We start from the raw sequence: 23,443 nt of genomic DNA, 5'->3' as shown, positions 1-23,443 counted from the left end.
TATAATGATAATAAAACAACTTTTTATTGCTTTTTTTATCTTTCCCTACATCTCTTATCTTTCTTTCCTGATAAGCGGGGATATCAAGATTCGGCCTGTAGTCGCATGTACAGTCTATGTGTGCACATAAGTTTTGAGTGCGACGTGCATGTACTCTAGTGTCCTCACTGTAGTATTATTATTTTATTTTCCAGTTGTTGTGTATACTTTGTTTCTTATCTCTGAATCTGGAAAAAGACAGTCGTGTCCATCTCATGAATTCGATGTCCTTTCTACTAAACCATTTTCTTACTACACTCTGCACTTCCGTGGCAGCTACTCATCATACACTTCTTGGAAGTAATCTGTAAATGTGCAATAAAATCTGATTCTGGAAGCAAAAGGTCAGAGTTCGTATACACACCGCTGTTAGTTTGGCTCTGGTGTAGTTTGTTTTATTTTGGACAACCCAACGAATACGAGTAAGAGAGGAAAAAAGAGCCTGCCTTTCCCTTTCCTTCTTAAGTCTCAAATACAGTATGTCAGCTGCAGAAAATGCAATCAGTAGACACCACTGAAGGTGATTTGGACAATGCATTTATAAATTTTCTTTAAATCATAAGCAATCTTGTACATGCAATACATTAACACAGAGATGACAGTAACTGCTTCTCATTTCCGTTGCATCATTCTGTAAAGCAACCTGCATACTGTAACACCTTGTAACACCTCTACGCTCCTACCGCATACAACAACTCTACACTGGTACATACGCCCCTCCCTTTTCTTGCCTAAGGGTACTCAGGCTTGTCAACAAGCCACCCTGGATACTAACTGGGGAGATTGTTACTTCCTCATTTAAGTTACCAAAGAACAAAGAACTTAAGTGTATGCAGGATGGACATAAACACGGACAGGAACAAAGTCATGGTCAACACCACCAGGCACTGCAAAAGCAGATATGTACATGAACAGAGTACAGCTCGAGGAGGTAAACAGCTTGAGGTATCCGGGTACAATATGTAGCTAAAACTGTATCTGTGACTCTGAGAGAACGCAGTGCAGCAATTGGTTTTTTTCCCTATAAAGGGAGCTTACACAGGATTTAAATGAATGCTTTCGTGAAATGTAGTTACATCCCTTAGACCGCTGGCCGCTCATACATTTCGCAACACCCACAATTTCCATCTAACGATATCAACACTGCTACAAGTTGGCTAAGAAATGTGATTTGAGATAGTCAATGGCATCAGCACTGTGTGCTTATAAAAGCAAAAAGAGAGAGCGTATTAGTTTTGTCAGAAACGTGTGATTGTGTGTGTGCGCGCGCGCGCGCGCGCGCGTGTTTGCGTGTATTTGTATATATATTTATGTGTGTGTGTTTGCGGGTATATATGTGTATTTGGCTGTGTATATATATATGTGCGGTGTATGTGGTACAAATCAGCTTATAGCTTTTCCCGTCGTATCTACGTAGCTTGATGTGTTGAGGTGAGTTGGACTAATCATAGGGTGTTCCAAAAGACATGTAACAGCTTCGTAAATTAAGATATAATTATGTGAACAGTCTTCTTTCTCATGCACTTTTTCTGCCTCTTTCTCCTTTACTTCTCCTTCATCTCTTCCTTCCTTTAAGGACCTTTTTATTAATGCGGTGTCACCATGCTTTTCTTGTATAGCTGTTTCGCCATAGGGCATAGCATTTTTATTTATTCTTCCGAAATTTCTTGCCTGTGATGTACGATCAAGGAACTGGCTAAAGCAAGCAAACACCCAAGAACCTCGTTTCCTAACTGCTTTAGATGTAGGGTTTTATCTGGCGTTTAGAACCTAGTTCAGGTCTTGAGTGCCAGTTAGCCTAATGGATTGCAGACAGGATATACTTCATAGGAGTGAAGGCGAGCCTTTTATTTGTCTTGATTGCAATGTTTGCTTCATCCGTAACCGACACACCTCGGCAATAATGTTTCCAGACTCCTGGCACAGCTTCGGGTCGCTCTCGTGTGGAGACTGAAGTCGGTTCTGATGTTAGTCCCAGTGTTCTCGACTCAAGTTATACAATTATTTCCTTGACAAGTTTGCAAGTAAAGTATTATTTTCAACCCACAGCCGTGTACCTGCTGATGGTTTATTTTTTTTTACAAGCAGCACGTGCATCGTAACGCCTGACTCCGCATATGTAAACTGTGGAGCTCTTGAGTTTCCTTCGTGGTGGGAGATTTACTAGTATTTTCCTTATTCCTCCCTCTCTTCTTCTCTCTCTCCCTTCCTCCATTCCTTTCGTAGCCATGATGTGAACATCGATAATAGAATGCAAATCAGAAATATGTTACATAATAACAGACTATATTTGAAATATGTAGACATTCTGAAATTGCAAGCGTAGTAATGTGTCAAATTAACACTACATTTAAATACATCTACATACATATTAAAAACACAAATGAGTATCAAGTTACTGAAACAATAAAATATACTCTGAATAAATTTCTTAAGCTAGTACCTTTATTGCTTGCTTTCATATTCATTAGATAATAAAAGTTAAATGTATTAGGGTTGCATAGACAATAGTCTTAATGAAGCTCTTTGACAGTTAATAAAGGGTGAGAACATTTACAAATATAATAACAGGCTTGAGTAAACATCGGTCAACACAGAGAGGAACGGGAAAGTCCAGACTTCCTACACAAAGTGCGAAAAACTTATATCCAGTGAATTAACCAAATCCCAGCAAGAGGACGTACATTCACAACACCAACGTGTTCCTTTCTAAATTTCATCTGTTTTCGGGGTGTGTGAATGGACCCCAGTATTCAGTTAGGACTGGATAAGGTTTGACTTAATGTAGTCTCCGCACACTTATCAGAATTTCTCATTAAATAGACTAGTCAAATCATATTTACCTCAAACCACACGCGTACAATAGTAATTATTCTATGATCACTTGTACAATTCTAATTATTGCTAGATCATACGCTGCTGCTATAAGTGCATGTTGCAGTGGGTCAAATGTAGGAGGGGGACACATGGTGGGTCTTAACAGCTACACACAGTGTCACAAAGTTTACTATGAAAAAATGGTCATGATATGTGTAGTCACACACACAAACACAAACATAAAGAGAAAGAGAGTGGGTGACAAAGAAAGAAACGGAAATGAAGAAAAACAGAAAGAAAGCTGTATTAAAATTAGTAAGAATGGACACAACATCACCTGTGCCATTACTTAATTTGTGATTGACAGACGATTGTACACACGATGTATGTTTGTTCCTTCAGTGTCAGTGGCGCCATTGAGATTGATATCTTCCAGTGTGATTTTGTTGTTGTGTACCACAATGGTGTTCTCTGTTTGTATACTCCAGTGTGTTTACGACTGTATGGTATTAACTTATTCTGTTTTTCTGTCTCAGCTTGTACCTGCTGATGGTTTATTTATTTTTTTTACAAGCAGCACGTGCATCGTAACACCTGACTCCGCCTATGTAAACCGTCTGTGGAGCTCTTGAGTTTCCTTTGTGTAGGGAGACTTACTAGCATTTTCCTTATTCCTCCCTCTCTTCTTCTTCTCTCTCTCCCCCTACCTACCTTCCTTTCGTAGCCATATGACATTGTATGATTGTATCATGTATGATTTCCAACAGGGTTGTTTGGTCATAACAATGGACTAAACATTACAACATGTTTTTATTTGTTTTATATCATTAATCGCCTCTGTTTCGATGTTCCCACACAACTGTGGCTGTATGTGAGTTTTTTGCTAGATTATTTTTGAGAATGCAGGTGGCTACTATACTGCCATTATTTGAATAACAAATAAATTAAAGTTGCCAGGGGGCTGTTTTGGAGAAAGTGTAAAGTAATGTAACCAAAAACGTTTAACATAACAATTTATGTTCAAATTTTCAGACTTTTTTCCAGTGCAGTAATGTATACCGATCTTGTTCTGGTGTTTTCACATATTCAAGTCCTAAATTGCGTCCAAGGCAAGTGTTTATGAAATCCAGACTCATTTTTGCTTAGGAAATTTATTGGCAAATAAGACACATGCTCACTTGAAGTATTCTGCGTGTATCCAATCATGACATGCCTTCCACCCGTCCATGCGAGCCTCACGAATATATTTAAACACAAAAGCTACGGTGAGAGACGATGTTTATTTTACTGTTATACAATCTGTCATCACATGGATTTGATATGAATCTTACATAAAGACACATCGTGCAAGGAATATCACTCACAAAACTACAATTAGTTTTACGACACATGCAACGAAATGACAGGAAACAATTTTCATTTACAAGCTGGCCACGGAAAGGACAGCAACCTGGACACTGTATTATATTACAGTTTTCAAGGCAAGTAACAACAAATAATTTAACAGAGTATACAATATCATCGCCATTAGCAACATATTCACAACAATGCGCTGAATGAAACAAAAATAAAATATTTTAATATGACACAACCAGTCAAGTGTCGAAACATTTAAGAAACAACATAGAGAATACAATTTCCTCAATTTATGTTTTCGTTTCTTTCTCTTCCTCTTGTAACATCTTCCTGCTTGTCTTCCACGCATATTCATGCATTTGCACATACAGAGACAAACATTGTAAACAGATTAAAGAAGATGGGTTGCTATGACAGCCAGAGATACCCGGCAATCTTTGATGACAAAGGTATTGCCAGAAGCCGATGACAAAGAGAATTGTGAGTAGACTACAGTGTACTGTCGGACAGACATTGATGAAGACAGACGACAGAAAAGTGTGTTGTAGGAGAAATGATTACAAACCGTATCATCAGACAGATGACAACAAAAGTATTGTAACGCTGTACATACAATAAAACGAGTGTTTCTGAGGAGAAGAGCATTGTTTAGTTGTAGTGGAGAAAGGGTTAGGGGTCAACTCGATTAATTGAACGGATAATGAAGTACACTGTGCAAAATGCCAATCTAAACAACTGGGGAGTGCTCTATCAAGCATCTTTTATGTTGTCTTTTAGAACAAACCACATCGTAGTCAAGTCAGGAATGAGCAGTGGACTCCAACCACGATCTCCTGTTTCTGAGATAAAGGACAGATGAGAGAGCGAGAGATGTGATTTCCGGCAACAGAGACAGGTATCTGTGGTATTAATCAAACACGACACCGTGGAGAGAGAGAGATGCTGAAGCTAGGAGAGAAAGATTGTATCAAGAAATGCCAGTCAGCTACTATCTTGTTGCTGATTGCGAAACTGGAAAAACATTGCTGGAAGCAAAAGCTTGTAGTATTAAAAATTAGGGTGGAAACTCTTCAGCAGGCGTTGTAGATGCTATCTTTAAAACTCCAGTTTCTGAGTTACCAAAGACTAAAAAATTTTCTACCGCCTGTTCCTCAGACGATGGTTTGCTGGGGAATCTTATAAGAGTATCACCAATTAGTTTGTATCCGAAAGTCGGACTGTTGATAGGATTCTTTCTGTCCATGGTGGTGTTGTGGGACTGGGCTCAGTGCCAGCGATGTCGCTGTAACATCCACATAAACACTGGCACAAAGACATTAGACAGATTTATCAAACATTTTAATAAAGACTTTCCAACCCTAACAAAGCAACTGTGCAGCTACAAGGAAGCAAGTGGTTGTCCACATCACACTGAATGCATCATTTGTGTCTGACATTTTTAATGATCATTACAATGTCAAAGATTTCACCATGACAAAACTTTTTGCTTTAATTGCAGTGTAAAATTATGCAGACACCTTTTAACTGTAGCTCCTGTGAGACTTTGCAACTTTTCCAAGCTATTGCAAAATCCTTTTCAAGACATCAAGGAGTGTCCAGCAGTGGTTGCATCAACAGGAAATGCCATTACAAGAGTTGCAAGAGTCGAGATCAATACGCTCTTCTGTGTTAAGGAAAAAAAGAACCTAAGTAATGTGACATTCTCATTTTATAGGAAACCTTACCTGTGATGTCGCAAGAATGTGTACGGCTGCCCTGAAGACAGGTGTGGAAGTATGATTAAACACCCTCCTCTCCTCAACCCACCCTCAGCCTCATGGGCCAGATGCTCAAGAAATGCAGCTGTTGTCGACTTACTTTAAAAGTTTTAAATTAATAGTTTAATTAGCATTCAAATAGATATAATTTTGTAGAATACTACAATATTTAATTCAAATAGGCTTTGCTGCTTTTCTAGACCCAAAGATTCTGAATTTTGATAAACAGGACCTGAGCATGTTTGGTGTAAGGGCTACTCGAAATAATCAGGGTACGAGTAAGACCTGGGTCCACTTGTACATGGAACTGTTTAGATAGATTGATAGGGGTAGCCACCCACTGTTGCATGGAGTACCAGCAAGACTAGGGCAGAAGGCTATACCTTAGGTAGAAATTCAAACAGAAAGAATTGGAGAGTTAATGGCACTGTGGCCAAAGGTGAAAGGTAAGGTATATGACTAGACAAACACAGCGCATGGTTAAAGGATAGGATTTGCTAAAAATGATTAGCAACATAGGAAGGTAGTTATCAATGAAGAGTACATATGCAAAGGGAGGGAACAAGTGGAGACGGGGGTTGTCGTTAGTGACAAGAGTTTAGGGTCTGACAATACAAGGGGAGTGATGTACCACAAGGGTTGTATTTAGATACACATCAGTGTTTGGCTTGAGGAGACATGAACCACTGACTGTGGATGTGTCCAGAAACTTCATACACAAATGTTCATTTATCATATTTTTGATTGTCAGCATTAATCACTGCAGTCCCACGTTCGCATACCTAGCATTCTGGTTTCTTGAAGGTGGGGTGGGAAAGTGATCACTGGGTGCAGGAGAGGAGAGAAAAAATGTACAATACACGGGTAGAGAGCGACCGTGAAGGTAAACCTGGCGGTTTGATGGATCTCTTCCCCCCGCGAAACTTCCCTCGAACACCCACCTCCCTGCACTGTAGGATGACCAGGGTAGAGACTGCACCCAGCCACAACTAGCTTCCAAGTCAACGAATTCAGAAATGGATCGTCCCGTTGTGATGAGATGGAAATGAGTATGTCTAAAAGTATAGACTGAGTATGTCTTAAACATTCTTTTTCCTAAACTGAAAAAAGCTAGTCGGAAACACAGTAACGAAGAAATGTTGAAGGAGCGAAATTTTATCTTTTTTTTAATCAGAAGTGTTTCTTTGCTCACATAAAAATCCAAAGCTAAGACTCTGAAGTATGTTCTGAGATCCAAAGAAAGAACACTAGAGCAATGGTATAGCCTCCTTTTTCACGAAATGTTTGGCTAAGTTCTCCTTCTCTTGACTGAAAGTTGTACTTTCCGAGGTTGTTGTTCTTCTACTCTGTCATTTTGTCCTGTTTCGTCTGTAAAACATCGGTGAATGGAGTGAAAGGTTCACTTGCCATGAGAGAAATCCGTCTGGTGAGGACTAACACATGGGATCCTCATTCGAAATGTCAGATGATGGCCGCTGTCAAAAGTGAATTATTACCGCACCTCTCATGTTTCTTGACAAAAGTTTGGCTCTTTAACTCTTGAGCAAGTAAATTGTATCACTTTGATCTTTATCTGATGGCAGGTAAAACATTCACAGCTAATGTCAGTAAGATGGTGCATTGAACACAGTCTACTATGTGAGAAAAACTCCATTGGAATAATGTCAACCATGTGTCTGATGTTTGGCTTCATGGATCGAGAACACCAGTAACTTTGCACGTGGCCACCCTAGTTTGTCACAATTAACCACTTTCAACTTTAGTGTGGCAAAAGCTGTTCTCTTTTGTCCACGTGACCGTCCTACATGGTAATGGAAATAATTCCACACAAGGAGTGGCCTGGTCCTTCCATTCCGGAGTTTTCTCTCTCACCTCGTCCATCTCATTGCTTTCTTAATCAGTTGCCATCAGACCTGCATAACCACTCGTCCTCTAGTCCAGGGACGAATAAATGAATAGCATTTACGATCAAATGAAATAGAGACAAGAATAAATTGTTTACTTCTCCAATGGTGGAACTTTATCCGCTTCACTGCACTTGCTTAGCACAACTTCACTGAACCAGCAAAACTCTTTGATGTTTTGCGATCGCATCCCCCGTGAAAGGGATGATGAAGCAATGATGGTGGAAGATGACACCCCTGCATACATTTTCATCATCTAAACTATTGCTTTCGTAAGCCGTTAATTTCTCTGAATAGCGGCAACATTTCGCAAGAAATTGTAGGATCGGCTAGGTGTTAGCATACGTTCGATGTGGAGTCTTTGTCGAGTCCTGGTATTGCCATGTTCACCAGAAAACGCTCTTGGAATATTCAAACTGCTTTTCACGCGCCATTTAACGATACTCCGTGTGGGAATTTCACAGCATTGCCCGCTGCTTCATCAATGATTTATTGCAGCTTGCGACTGTTTGAGCTGTTGACAAACTCCTGCATCCGCCATGCTTGATGAGTCACAACTGGACCATTGGACGATCCAGGCCTCTTGGTATCAATAATACTGTAGCTACTGTCGTCGTGTCACTAAAACCTCAATACACTAATTCCAGAATCTGGTTTTTCAGGTTGGTCACGCATCAACCGATTCGTACACCGTGACGACTTCTCATTTCAAATTTTGATATCAGCCATTGTGACAGAGAAGTTGAGTTTCATTGTGTGTTGAGTATTTTCACCCTCCCTACCCGACCCCCGAAACTTAACCTAAAACATTAATTTCTCAGGAGAAGTGGAGAGGGTTCAGCTAAGGCAGAACCGAGTTTAACTCCAACATTTACGAGCGTGATTACCCTCGTGAGAATATTTTTCGTCGAGGTGTTGGCAAGTGTGGTCTTGCTGATACTATACCAGTGCGATTTCACTCATGGGAATATTCTCCGTGGAGTTGGCGAGCGTGTACTGCGTGTGGAGAACGCTGTTGTTGGTGTCGCTGCGCTTGCGGTCTAACGTAGGTCGACAAGAGATCATGTCTTTGAACTTTGACCTGAACTTGTCAGCGGCCAGGAAGTAGAGATAGAAGTTGACCACGTGAGTCAGGTCCTGCATGAAGTAGACCAGCTGTTCCACGAACTGGCGCCGAGCTTTTTCCAGAGGATTATCTCCTTCTCGGTAGAGACCAGTGTAGATGATGAAGACACAGATGGGAAGAGTGAGGACGAGGAACACGACTGCAGCCAGCACCATCATGATGCTGATGGTGTGTTCCAAGGTCCAGCTGTCATTCCGCTTGTCTTTCTTAGAGTGCTTCTGGGTCTGGCATCCTAAAAGGCTCTTGCGCGCCGCCTGGTATCGCCGGAGGCCCACCACGATAAGGGTGGTGAGGACGAGGAGAAAGAAGAATGGAAGAAAGCAGTAGATGAGGGTAGAGATCCACTTCCAGGCGTCCCCCCAGATCACGCCGAAGCGACACGTGTTGCCGGAGGGGACGAAGATGAAGAATAGGTGGGTGTGGATCAAGAAGATGAAGAGGAAGAGGACGGCTGCGATGACACACGCTCGCCTCTTCGTGAAGTAGATACCCTTCTTCAGAGGGAAGGACACAGCCAGGAACCTCTCCAGGCAGACGAGGACAAGAACCCAGTTGGCGTAGCAGCTGGTGATGTTGACGAAGCTGACGAGTGAGCACCCAACGTCTCCCAGCGTCACTTTGTTGACGATGAGTTGATGAAAGACCAGTTTGAGGAGCAAAGCGATGGCGTCGACCACCGCCAGCAGCGCCACGTACAGGGTGGCCGTGGACAGGGTGGACATGCGCAGCACTGTGGCCACGCATGCAATGTTGCCTGGGAAACCAAGCAGAAAAAAAATCCACATGTACGATGCATAGAACATATCCTTGGCCACCGTCAGTTGACGAGCGGCGTCCTCATCAGCCTGCGAGTAGAAGGTGAAGTTGCCTCCCGATGCATTGTGGTCCTGCACCGCCATGGATGTGTTCATCGTCGTCCCCAAGCTCACCTGCAGCAAGAAGCAAAGAAAGATGTTTAGTGATAATCTACTGAATGACATGCAGTCTCAGCGGAAAAAATTATAACTGTACTTCACAAGATAGAAAGTTTCAAATTGACTTTTCTGATCCAAAGTTGCCCCCACCCCTTAAAAACACAATTTCTCAGACCACATATTTATATATTTTTAATCCAGACTTCCACGTCTTTAATCTTCTTCAGATTTTAATGTGAGTAAACATTAAAGGAAAGTTTTTTTCTCTGTAAAGTATTCTTCTTGGCTGAGGTCAAACTGAGAAATGGCGAGGGCTGGCATTTTTGCTACAAAAAGTTTTCAGAACTCAATTATGGCAAAAACAAAATTTAATCTGCCTGAAAGGACTCAGAAAGGATTACGCAACACAAAATACAGAAACAAGTAAGAGCGTCAGACAGAGATCAGAATGACGAGGTCTTTGAATTCAAAATTACTATACATCATTATCATAATCGTTCTCTCCCTCGTCCTCGTCATCATTATTATCTTTTTCCTGTTCTTCTTGTGCTGCAGGGATTAAGAATATGTATGAACTAATCCTACAGAAGTGAAGATAAGATCCTGCTGTGCTAAAAGATTGCTTTGGTGATGATGAGGATGATGATGATGATGAGGACGACGATGACGATGATGGCATCAGTTAAAGACACTGGCGTGAAATACATCTTAAGAGATATTATTAACTTGCAAGCACTAATTTAGTTTGTATTGCTGAGCCACAAGATCATCTTTTTTCCCCAGGCGCAGCAATCTTGCGCCATGTGAGGTCACTTCCGGTACAGCTTGCATGATTGATCAAAGCCTCGCTGTGATTTTCCCAGTCCGAGCAATGTCGGCGAACACGTCTCAGCGTTCCGCTAGGTGGCCAGAGTCCATTTGTTCGTGGCCAGGATCCAGGATCCACAAGCCGAGACACAAAACCCGATGATGGCGTGACGAAAAGAAACCTTTCAAGCCATGTCGGAGGCAATAATCTTTTATGGAAGATAAAACCACAATGTTTCAATGGCATCCAAGGAATGTTTTGGACCTGGAAATGACAGTACGAAGACCCGTGAAATAATTTGTCGGTTCTTTTCAAAGATCAAACGCGGCTATAGCAAAGGTCGTGTCAAAGGTCACTTGTGTTCAAAAAGTGAATATGGATTTGTGAAACAGAGATCCTTCTCTTCTGTGAGTGCATGCAGGTCACGATCATGAGCAAAGGATTACCTCTTTGTAAGAACAACTCTCTTCCTCACCTTACCTTTTCTTCTATATATCTATTCCGTGTGTATGTGTAAATTAAATTGTCTAATTAATGAAAATGTTAAACAAACAAAGAAAAGGAAAGAAAAATCTGTAGCAAGTGGTACAGAGACGAAATAAAACTATATCATAGTTTTAAAAACTCCAGCAGAAACTTTCTGATTAAACTTCGATTGTCTGAGGGGTCCTCGTGTCCAGTAAAATCTCTTGATGGAAGAAGACAGCACGACATGACATTCTGCTGAAAGGTTGCAAGGGTTTTAGTCGCTTTTTATATCAAGTCTCAAGTCTTTCTCAAGTCTGAAACACTGCCTTCATCTAAGCTTGAGACACCCACATGAGTATGGCCTCCATCCACATAATCCGGAGACCGAGCAAATCACGTGACACAAAAAAACAACAACTTGGGATTAAAAATAAATATATGTGATGTGAGCCATTAGGAAAAATAGCAAAAAAGCAATATTTCTGCGTGATCATGGATTAAAGGAGGATCATTATTTTCCAAATCTTTCAGTCTGATTGCTGGATTTCCCCCAAATTCCATCGTGAGAGAAAAGCAGACATTAAATCCTACCCACACCCCAAAGTAAATGCAGCCATCACATCATTCTTAACTTTCACAACTATAAGCTCCAGTCAAACTTTGATAAAAAAAAATTTCCGAACCCGCAAATTAACATCCTACAAGTGTAATTTAATATGCAATGCCGTACTTTATCTTTTTAAACGACATTTTCCTGAGATCGAATTCGTGGACAGGGGAGATCAGCATGAGAACATGGCAGACAGGTGTAGAGTGACCGGCCTTGTCGAGGAGGAGTGCACTAATAAGATCTTGTGGGCAGGTGGGCTCATGTCTCGAGTGGTGAGGAGTGGGGGGCAGACATGACGCCATGTTCAACCGACGCACGTGGAGAAAGTAGGACGTCAGACTACTACTGACCCCTGACCTCAGCTCGCTCGTTAGATGTCATGTTTCTGTTCTTGGTGGAGTACCATCAGATAATTATTTTAAGACTTCTTTAAAACTTGTTGTCAACCTCTCTAAAAACCTGCCTATGGCGATGAAAATTGAGGATGGAGATAAACATGTGTCTGTCGGTCGATTTTAGGAAATTTAGGTTATCATTATGTTATTATATCGAGTGTCCTAAAATAGAAAAAGTCTGAAAGAATATCCAGAAAAAAGATTTTCTCCTTGGAAACATAATGGGCAATTTATTTAATCAGCTCTACAACTCCATGGAGCAGAGGATGCAATGGAGATAAAATCAATTTTGGGGAAGAAAGCTTCTTTTGTGAGCAATTAATTTTGAATTTTGAATTGTGCTCACGACGACACTGGATGTAGATACTTCACCTAGATATCAACTATCAGCTCCATAAATTACTTTATTCTCTGACTCTGACTGTAAAAGTATGAAATATACCAAAATCAACATACACGCTGAGTTATTCAAGAACATGTAGACAAAACTGTTCATAAGTGTATCTTTTGAACAAACTGACAAAATCACGTGATACTTTTCGTTTCAATATTTAAGAAATAGTTTTCAGGAATGTTAGTAAGAAGAATAAAAATTTGACAGTATGTCCAAATAGCCATTTATATACAAAACTTGAATGTCTTTGACAACACACATGGTGATGTTAGAAGTGAATTAATTTACTAAGTGTATTTACAAGATTAAAAATAAGACATACAAAATATTACAAAACAGGGAAATGCCATCATATTATCAGCCTCTTGTTCACGCTTTTGAAATAATTGAAAGTTTCGGACATAATTTTGTTAAGTAAGACATATCTGGAGTTCATTGGAATATATATATATCCATGCATCAATTCTACACGCAATCAGAGAAAATACATTTAATCAAAAATAAAACGAAAGTTGTGTTGGTTCTGCATCAAGATTTAGAATGATGTCCACAAGTCTCGCAAATGCCTGCTCTCATAATGGCGATGAATTGTCTTGATAATGGAGAGTCAGTAGAAAATAAAGTTAATTTTCGCAATAACTTTCTCCTTTCTGCTGGATGATGACAAGAAATGCACATGAAAACTTACCGATGCCGAGCCATTGCCCAACACCTTGATTGCTGTCTTCAAGAACTAATCTTCACGACGAGAAGTTTTATCATTTTTTTTTAAATTTCTTCCTCGTACAAGAGCGGTAGTCATGAGGAGAAATGTTTCCACATATCTCTGATGGTGAATTGGGATGATTGCCAAATAATGACAGGCAGCCTCTTAGCTTCGGGTTGTGTTGATTCCCTCCAATGAACCCTTGTCACGCCATCAGGACGAAAGTAAACAGAACATCAAGGATGTTGATATCAAACTGCAAAGCATCTTCAGACCTCCGTGTGGAGGATTCCAGAATTTATTGTTGCTCTCGATAAGAGGTTCCAGTCACGCAAACTTTTCCCAGTCACTTAGTGCGAATTTTTGTTTAAAATAACATGAAATACTTTAAATACACAGAGCTAAATAATGCTAAAATATCACTCGATCATCAAAGTTAAATCATTGAACAATTGTTCTTGCGCTTGAAGGCAAAGAGGAGAATGAATTTAGGAAAAAGTTTCTTGAAACACTTCTCTCATGAAAAAAAAACAACAAAAAAAAACAAAAAATATATAAAGTGAACTAAGCTGCTTAATCAAAGTGTCAGAAAACACTTAAGAGTTGCTGCAATTTAGTGTTGAAGATTGAACTGGAAGTAGAAGATCTCTTAACAAACAACAATTTTGAAGTCGAGTCTGCACGCTCTCAGCTTCTATCACACTTCGCACGCGCATTCCAGAGAGAAAACTGAGGCAATCAAAACAAAAGGAAACAATTCTGTCTTGATACTTTTTTGTAATCATTAGGACAGAGAGCAACACACATTTATTAACACAGTTTCGTACAGCAAAAGCGGCTACAAGTCTATGAAAGTGCTAAAGTAGTTTTTGTGCAAATTATATCACATGATGGATCTGATAGAAATGTGAAAAGACTGAGTTCTGAGTCGGATAAATGCACCAATAATCTAATAGGAACCGCTCCAGCATGTAAACACATGCACTGATCAAATTATGTCTCAGAGAACCTTGTAGAAATATTTGCAAAGATTCCTCAATGAAGTCCACCGAAATATTAGCTAAAAATAGCTACTCATTTACAGTTATATATTGAACATATCATAGTTCACGAACTAATGTTAATTACATATTTAACCTGGAATTGACGAAATATCTTTGAAAGAAAATTGTATTTGTCCCCTTCCTAAAGAAAAAAAAAACCTGTGCATTTCCCTTTTGCCCAGCAGACAGGAGATAGGGAAGGTAATGACTACATGCACGAGTCAGATTATGGTTAATTGGGAAGCCACATAAAAATACTTTGCCGTTAAAATTATCGTGTCTGAACCCGAATCTCTCTCTCACACACACACACAGGCGCATGCGCATGCGCGAAAGCTCGTTTCCTGGTCCGGGACATTGCGGTAGATACCGTCTGTGACTTCACGGGCCTGAAGATGATAGGGGAAGATGTTTTTTTAATGATCGGAATGTGGGAAGAAACTAGAGGAATTGCAATGTATAAATTCTTATCCCCCCCTAAGGTGGAAGGCAAAAAAGGAAGAACATAAACCTCTTATTGGAAACAAAGGGGTGGGTGTAGTGGGGGGAAGGGGTTTGGGTGGAAGAGGGAGACATCATCAAACAACCTGATGCAAGCGCTGAAGTTAATGTCTTCTCGTGGGGAGAGCGCACGAGACCCCTGAGCTCTCGCCATCGGGTGTTGTAATGATGGGAGGAGAAGGAAGACGAGCTCACAAGACTCGCACGATCTGTCACACAACTACCAAGTGAATATATTTTTAATACACGAGTCTGCACTAATGGTTTGCCATCCAGATAAGCAGTAAAATCTTAAATGTATGATGTAAATAATCCTAGTATCTAGGATGTACACCTAGTTGTCTTGAATTTAGACAAGAAGGGGGTGGGCAGGGTATGGGAGGGTAAAAACGTTCAAGAAGCAAAGGATGTAAAAAAAATAAATATTTAATAATTCTTTTCTCAATCAGGTCATTATTTCAGCAAAATATAGGCTGGAGAAGACCTGACAACTTTCACAACAAATTTATCCTCAGGCCCAATAAATAATTCCTTCAGACATATCAATTAAGATGATGAATGGAGACCAACTGTGGCTGTGGTTCTCAAGACATTTTCACAACGAAGGCGTGGAGGAAAATCCCTGTCGACTATCCTGACATCGCATTTACAGATAGAAAGAACAAAGAAAAATATTAAACGACATGACTGAACGAATACACTCGTTGGCCTCGTGTTGAAAGAAGCTTGAACACATAGAAACCAGGCGAACAGACTGGTTCACGTGGTGCAGAGCTTCTGTCATCGATGAACCCAATCGCAAAAGCGTTCTTGCCGCGGATATGACATCATTGATTATTGAGAGGTCGCTGCTTTAGCATTTCCTGTTCATGACACCCTAGTACAGGCAGCCATGCGCAGAACTGATCACACCATGAGCTAAATTCAATAGAAACTATTTGGAATTGTAAATTGATCAGCAGGTAAAACGAAGACCCGCAGTATCAGATTTTTTTTTTTTCAATCCATCAGGATTACACTTTCATACCCTGATCATCACTTCTCTATTCCATATATTCTCCCTCGCTTTATCTCCCTTTCTCTATCCACTTTTTATTACTCTGTGTTTCTGTGTGTGTGCGTGGGTGGGCATGTATGTGTGTGAGAGAACGAGTGTTCAGAGCATGTGTGTACCTGAAACTGTTTCTTGCTCGAGGAGATGGAGGTCGTCAAAGTCAGGAACACCGAGTCCTCCTCCACAATAGATGCGCATGCTCACGATTCCTTTCTTCCAATACTTCGACTTTCCGTTTAGCTCTGAACAACAAACACGAGCCCCGCGGTTAGCCGTGAAATTGGTCACGTGATCTCACCAGCGCCAGCCAGTGAAAATGCTTTCGCTTCGTTTCTTGCGTATTTACCAACAGAATATCATCTGGCTGTGCATCTCCTGTTGTCAGGATTTTATTTTTCCAGTGACTCTTCCCTTTCAGAAATGCTGGCTTTTTTTTTTATCATAATCAGAATTTTTGTTTTTTTGGATGGTCGAGGGCGGTACGGGACGTACCGCCCTCGACCATCCAAAAAAAGAAATAAAAAAATAAAATGTCTCTTACTCAGTTAAAGACCTTGCACTATACTGAAAACTTCGCCCACTGATATTATTGGAAAATATGTATCAAAATATCCTTTCTTAATTCAAAATATATTTTAAAAATTCATCCATTTTTGCAATCCGTTCATTACTACCAGCAGGAGCGATTTCTGGAATTGTCAGATGTTTGGTGGTCGTTCTCGGTGACTGTTCCCTGACTTACTGTTTATTGGTGACCTGTGGAATTTCCACTGTAGTGGTGGCCATAAACCTGCCACTGAACCAAACGAACTGCTTGCTAATGATATAAAATATCTCATCGTCAAGCCAGATTGCCCTCGATCACAAGAAATTCAGTTTGCATTGCCGGTCCACCTTTTATCGTAATTTACGATTCGCGACGCCTTGGGAATACACAGGCAATCTCGTGCTTTTGTTTTGCAGTCGCAGATGCACAAAATTAAAAAAAGAAGAAGAAGAATGGAGAGGCAGGGAAGGGGAAAACGTCCATCAAATGCTATGTTCGTCAGATTCTTTATGAACTGACGGCTTCAATGGGAGAGCAACCAATCACAAGCCGTCAGACATTCTTCAACCATCATCCACACCCGTCAATTGTCTCGATGATCGGGACAAACAAAAGTACCTGGGACCTCATACCTCCCAGGAGGTGATGGCTGCTGATCCTTCCTTTGTTTGGAGTTGACAGGTTCCGCCTACATCATCAAGTCTTGCGTGAGGATGTTTGTTTGTCTAAAATAATAAACGGTCGAGAAAATCGTCTGCGTTTGATAATTCGCTTGTTAAGATCAGGTTTCTTTGTTCTACCCAACAGTCTCTAATCCTCGATGTTAAATATTCAGCGTGTACGATAACAGCCAATTATTGTAACGGGGAATCGTGTGGTGAAGCTATGAATGAATGCGACGACGGGTTACGATCCGCTCAGAGCAGCCATCGCCGAGTCGTGAAGTGTCAACGTGTGTCACGTGCCCCAAATGGTGATTGCTATTGGCGGGGAAATTACCGGCTATTTCTCATCACACAGATACCACGTTTATGTCTTAATGTTACAGGTTACAGAGTCATGAGCACCGGTCGAGACGAACGGCAGTCATCGGTTCAACTTTTTTTGAAGCAGGGGAGACAATTACACGTTCACATAGTCTTTCTCGCTCTTATGTCCACTTGCACATATTTTGAGACCATACAAAGACGCAAAAACATGGAAAAAATAATTATTTGTACTGTACATTTTATAAAACATGCATATTCACGATCATGCGCAGATACACATACATAATTACCTTTCCCTCCCATCACCACCACCATCCTCCAATCCATCCACTAAACCAAGCTTTTCCGGACAACCATCATAAAAATTTACAAACAACAAACAGGAATGAATGTCAGTCAACAGAAATGGATTTTCCATGAAAATCTTCCTTTCCCACCCGTACCTGCCCCGATCTCTGAGCTCTACTCCCTTGCCTTGTTCCTCCCCCCTACCCCGTGTTTACGTGACCGGAGGCTGCAAGAACTTCATGGCCAGTAGAAGCCCATTGGCTGAGGATCGTGCATGTCAACTAACCCGCTGTTTACGGTGAGACATGAGCAAAACAGTTCTACCAGCTTGTCCGCCCCAACCACTCGCACAGTCATCAGCGAGGACGAGCGCTACACGAGTTCGTTAGTCCGGGGCTCGACGCATCAAAACATCGAGAAGGGAAATCGCAAAGGGTCGTCCAGTGCTGCACGTTTATGAGCAGGAGGAGAGGAAAACTGAACAATAAAGGGACTAGGGGGGAAAATCCCATTAGCAAATAGCGAACTCTGTTGAGTGCCGACCTTACAGGCCCTCTGGCGGTGGCGCCGTTAATAGATGTACCAAGTTGTAGATTGGTTTTGTTGCTCAATAACTTGTAAGAGACTGTGCCTCGTGTTGGAAATGAATGTTAGACTGTCGGAATCGTACTGATCATTGCCTGCAGTCACAGAGACAGCATGGACATCGGTGATGGTCGTGATTGAGAACAGGATGCTGGTCAGCTTGTCCGTCTGTCTGTCTCTGGGACACTTTCAGTCAAGTCCCGAGGCTAAGAGTTCAAAGTTTGAAAACCATAATGCACACCTAAATCAAATACTGCAAAACATAAAGTATGACACTTAATAACGAAAATATTTTGTTGGCAGCTACACAAGACTCATACGTGCCAAAACAAGCAAAACCTTTCAGTCATCAGCTGCTTGCAGCTGGCGGCCAGGAATATTACCACAGTGCTGTCACGTGATCAACGTGAAGCAGTTAGCCAAGCTCAACATTTTATGACAATTTTAGCAGATGACTTGCAATATCTGGTGTCCTGCCGTGCTCCCAGCTCCTGTTCCGGCCTTGGCATAGTCGACCCCGCAAAGAGATGTGCAACATGAGATGTGCAACATCAGCTGCCCAGCCTCCAAGCCCCTCGCGACTCTCGTTCATGAAAATGTTTGAGTCATCGAAGCATGCTCGCTGGCAACAGCAGCTGCCCTTAGCCGACTATTGTGTTTGTACAGGTCACGCGTGACACTTGTGATCCTAATGGGTCTCACCATGGCGAGGGCCTCATTCACCCTCTCTCTGGAAGTGTGGTGACAATGTCAGAAAGAGAAAGAGACCGGGTAAGTGGTCCGCCAGCACAAGATATACGAGGTAGATTAACATCCAGGCAGAGTTGTGTGTGGTCTGGTAGAAGGAAGGAAAGTTTGCACAGTGTTTACTGCATTATAATAAATGACAACTTATTGACGGAGTAATTAGAATCCTTCTAATGAACTACGTCATGAACACTGGAAACTTCTTTCATATGACAACCTACTGTTTTACTTACTTTCAAACTTTTATTTATTTAAAATTCAAAGATAATCGTATTTATTCTTACTCTGCGAACATCATTAAAACTGAATAACCTAAAGTCGCTAGTCCCACCAAAATCAGTTCAACAATAGTCACCACATCCCATTAAAAAAACAAAAAACAAGTTAAAATAGGTTTTTCCATACGGTTGGCCGTTGTTTACCCACCTCACACAAGGATTATTAGTATGAGCATTTTAATTGTTTTGTTGACATTCAAGCGCTCCCTGCCATGGTGTTTGTATTGCGAACTAGGAGAAGTTGAGGTGGATGTTGTGAAGGTTTGATGGGGAGAGAAATTGGGGAAAAGAAATATTATGCAGACGAGTGACTGAGGAGAAAGACATGTTGTGGTTGTTGTAGTCAGCTGGCCGACACGACTGCAAATAACGGCGAAGCTCTGCAGGTCGATTGACAGATAGAAGATCCAAAAAAGTTGACCTGTGACCTTTCTTGGGCGTCTGAACAAACGGGATTGTGAAGATGTCGCGTGAGAGCTGGACCAAATCTGTATTTTTTAATTTGAGAAAGAGATGAGACAGATATATCTGATGAGTCAGAAAGCCACACGACAGAAAGACAAAAAAAAAAGAGGGGTGGGGAATAACAATGGCCTTCTTTCCGGAGGCTCATGTCCATGACTGACATCGGGAGAAATGGAGGAAATCAATTCTTGGTTCAGGAATGAACGATTGGCGTAAATGTTTGTATTTAGGGCATGTGAACACAAATTAATAAATTTAATAAATTGTGTTTACTATGGACTCAGATATAGCTAATTAAACTTAAATACAGACGATGGGAATTTAAAGCACGTTAAGAAAGACGCAGTGAGCGATAACTACAGATGAATTATCTCCCCTCACTCAGAGACTCAGACTGTGATACGCGACGCATGGTTCACTCCCTTGTGGCCGCGATCAAGCTCGTTTTCTTGGTAGGGACTGGGCATAAACATAAGAGAAACAAATAAACTAACGAGCATCGTGCTAAGATTTCAGACCCACCCGCTGCCAACATGCAAGTCGTGTCGGCGAGATTCTTATCTTGTTTACGCACAACTGGCGGTTGTCGCGAAGATTGGATGGGGTGCGGTGGGGAAAGAACCGAGGCAGAGAAAAGGAAGGAAAGATGGAGGTAGAGACTAGAGATAAATGAGCAAATACATGGCGGCTGTGATAAACAGCTTTCCTCGTGCAAAGGTGCGCGGTGCACACACCTACAGGTAACCTGGGGACTCGTGGGGAATATTACAAGACCAACTGCAATGGCAAAAAGTGAACTTAAGGACCACTTCTGAGAGCTGTGTTCTCCTCTTTAACAGCAGATTCGGTTAAGTATAAGTTGAACTGGGTAGCAGAAGAGCATCTTCATAAAAATAAACTTCTTTTTTCCTTGACTGGCTGGTGTTTTACTTTTATCCTCGAGCCATCGTAGGAGGATTTTAAATTAAAAGAACATCTGGATAATCAGTTTTGCATGCCGGGTCTGGAATTATTGCTCCACCACACAAGTGCTGCTAAGCAAAGAGGAAAACCTTTCTTGGGAGAGAAGCCATTTTTTTATACTCACTAGATGAATCAAAATAGAAGCATAATATAATCAAACGCAAGGAATAATCTTGACCTGTATAAAATTAAATATAGTATTAATTTTCATCGAGATAATAACTAGCTCTCGAACTGTTTGAAACACGTGCATCAATTCAGTCATTAATAAATACCAACTGAAAAAATGAGTAAATTTATTAAATAAATCATTAACAAAACCATGGTTCAGTGGATTTTCGTACAACTAAAAAAAGCCGTATTGTCGGCAAGTTGTCTGGTGGAGGTTCGTGTCTCGGGTGTTCGACACAGGGTAGCTGGTTCTTTTGTTTTGTCGGACAATACCTCGTTGTCAACTGGTTCTGTCGCCATCTCTCGGTGCGTGTCCGTGTGGCGGTGGAGAGGCTGTCCTCTACAAGTCCAGTCGATAAGCGATCTGTCTTTGTCTCCCAGCTTTGTTCTCCATGAATGCTCCTCCTTTGTTCTTTTTGTGTTCCTTTCCTTACCGCAAGCAAGCACACCGATGGAAATGGTAGCAACGGGGAGAAACAGAAAAGGACTTTGTAAACGAGGAAAGTAAACAGGAAAGACAGAAAGCTGAATGAAGCCTCCCGTGGCTTTGGGTTAACATTCTGACTAGTCGTGTCTGGAAATGAGTAGGCAGGGAATTCATCAGAGGATGTGAGTGCGTGCGTGCGTTCGACGTCCTCTGTGTCTGTGTGTGTGTCTCAATATATATATATTATGCGTGCACGAGCTCGTCTGTGTGATATATATATATGTCTATAACAACTGTTAGCAATCATCCAATATTGTCATCATCATTCATCGTCATCAGATAGACCGAGAGATGGGGGAGGAGTGAGAGGAAGGAAAAGTGTGTTCTCTGTTCTGCAAACAGAGGATATTTTCTAAAATGAAAAAAGATTGAAAAAATATCGGTCCGCCCCGTTTCGGCATTCTCTCCGAGTACAACAATTTTGAAGAGCTACATGCCTACTTTGCTTCATTTCCTTTCCTCCTGGCATTCCTAGAACAAGGCTCAAATCATCTGGTTCATTCTCTTTTCTGTCTTTCCTACTCACCCGGAACTAATTGCCTCTCAAGACTTGTCAGAAACTCCCACTTTCTTCTTTCGAAACCTCTCTGAAATAATACTCTTCTCTGAAGTCCTACTCTACAACCTTGACTCTTATGTACCTGCTGAGAGTAAGTGCACATTTTTGTATTCCTTTTATGTACATATTTTATGTGTGCCCACGCACGTGTGTGTATGCAAGCTTGTTCATGAGTTATTATTCTTATAAAAAAGAGAGCAGAAGAGGAGGGTCTGGTGCCATAGATAAAAATTCCGAGGCCATGGATTCCACCTTGGAATGTAAAAGCTCTGGATGCTCCACCCAACGATCACGCGCTGTCAAACGGACTGACAAGCGATAAACACGAGCACCGCACTCCACGTTATGCACAAGCAAGTCACGTGACTACACGCTCACCCAAGGGGAGTGACAAGACCTGTCAAAAGAAAACAAGAAACGGAAAGAATGGCAAACCGAATGAGATTCCCAGCCTCGTCCCGCAGTCCTTTGACTAAATATCTGCGTGCAAAGAGAGCATGGTGAGCCTCCGGGGAGGATGTCTGAAGAATTCTTGTCCTCCCTTCAAGAAGTGAGAGCCGGGAAGCTAAACCGCTGGAAGAAGATTCTCCATCCTAGAGAGGTGCATGCTTTTATAGGGAGAGGTTGTTTCTGAGACTGCAAGTTAAGAAAACAAGTCGAGGGTTTATGTTAGATTAAGTTCTCTTTCACACTTTCTCTCTCTCCTGCTACTACGCATTTCTCTCCTCGGACCTCGCAGCTCCTGTTACTACAGTGTTTTCTCATGACTCTTGACAGATGTTGTATTCCATTTCCATAACTAACTCCAGTTTCCGTCTGGCATGTAATATAAGAATGCTAATTCAACTAAGCCATATAAAGCTGATTATTTTTCTGCTAAAGCAAATTTACAAGAGTGCCGAGTCTGTGAGAGACAGCTTCTTATCTCAACTTTCACTAAAACTGAGTTTGGGTTGGACAGACATGTTTATCGTCTTTGTTCCAAAAATTAATGAATTTTTTGTAGAAAGGTATTATCACTAGGGTATGTTATGGCAGAAAAAATAGGCAGATGTCAGTGGGTCCTTGTAGGATGAAGGGTTGGATCGAAAATAAAGAGATGAGATGAGAAAAATTAGACAAAAACAACGAGAAATGAAAAAGTTTGAAGAATCGGATATTTAATAAGGATAGACAATGGGTAATGAAGAATAAACACATAGTAGCTTTGCTTCGTACTGACAGCTTTTTATCTTTCTCCTTACCTCTATTTTGTTCTGTGTGCGCATGCGTGCGGTGGGTGGGAAGGCAGATAATCATGTTCGTGTGTGTTAAGTCCACCTCAGTAAAATGTTACCCAAACATTTACCCAAAGAAGCTGGAAGTGGTTGTCAGCGTGTTATAAATGTTATTATGAATAATGACAAACATCAGTTCTACCCCACCACCCCCTCAGTTGCCTTACAATAAATCACTGCCATCTGTCACCCCGG

General features: G+C 41.2%; 1 protein-coding gene across 2 annotated transcripts in view; it reads right to left on the bottom strand.

Annotated features, from left to right (window-relative positions):
- Positions 1-4,117: 4,117 nt before the first annotated feature.
- The window catches only part of LOC112564967, a 47,725-nt gene continuing 28,399 nt past the window's right edge, over positions 4,118-23,443 (bottom strand). Inside the window, exons 2-3 of one of the 2 annotated variants that reach the window (XM_025240148.1) lie at positions 16,012-16,134; positions 4,118-9,928 (exon numbers count right to left, since the gene is read on the bottom strand). In XM_025240148.1, coding sequence (XP_025095933.1) covers positions 8,813-9,910 — 1,098 coding nt within the window. In that variant the 5' untranslated portion in view covers positions 9,911-9,928; positions 16,012-16,134 and the 3' untranslated portion in view covers positions 4,118-8,812. The remainder of the gene's footprint in view (positions 9,929-16,011; positions 16,135-23,443) is intronic. The other variant, XM_025240147.1, reaches the window with a different exon arrangement.

This window comes from Pomacea canaliculata, linkage group LG5 (genome assembly GCF_003073045.1).
Source record: "Pomacea canaliculata isolate SZHN2017 linkage group LG5, ASM307304v1, whole genome shotgun sequence".
Lineage (NCBI taxonomy): Eukaryota > Metazoa > Mollusca > Gastropoda > Architaenioglossa > Ampullariidae > Pomacea > Pomacea canaliculata.
This window is presented reverse-complemented; position numbering and strand designations above follow the sequence as displayed.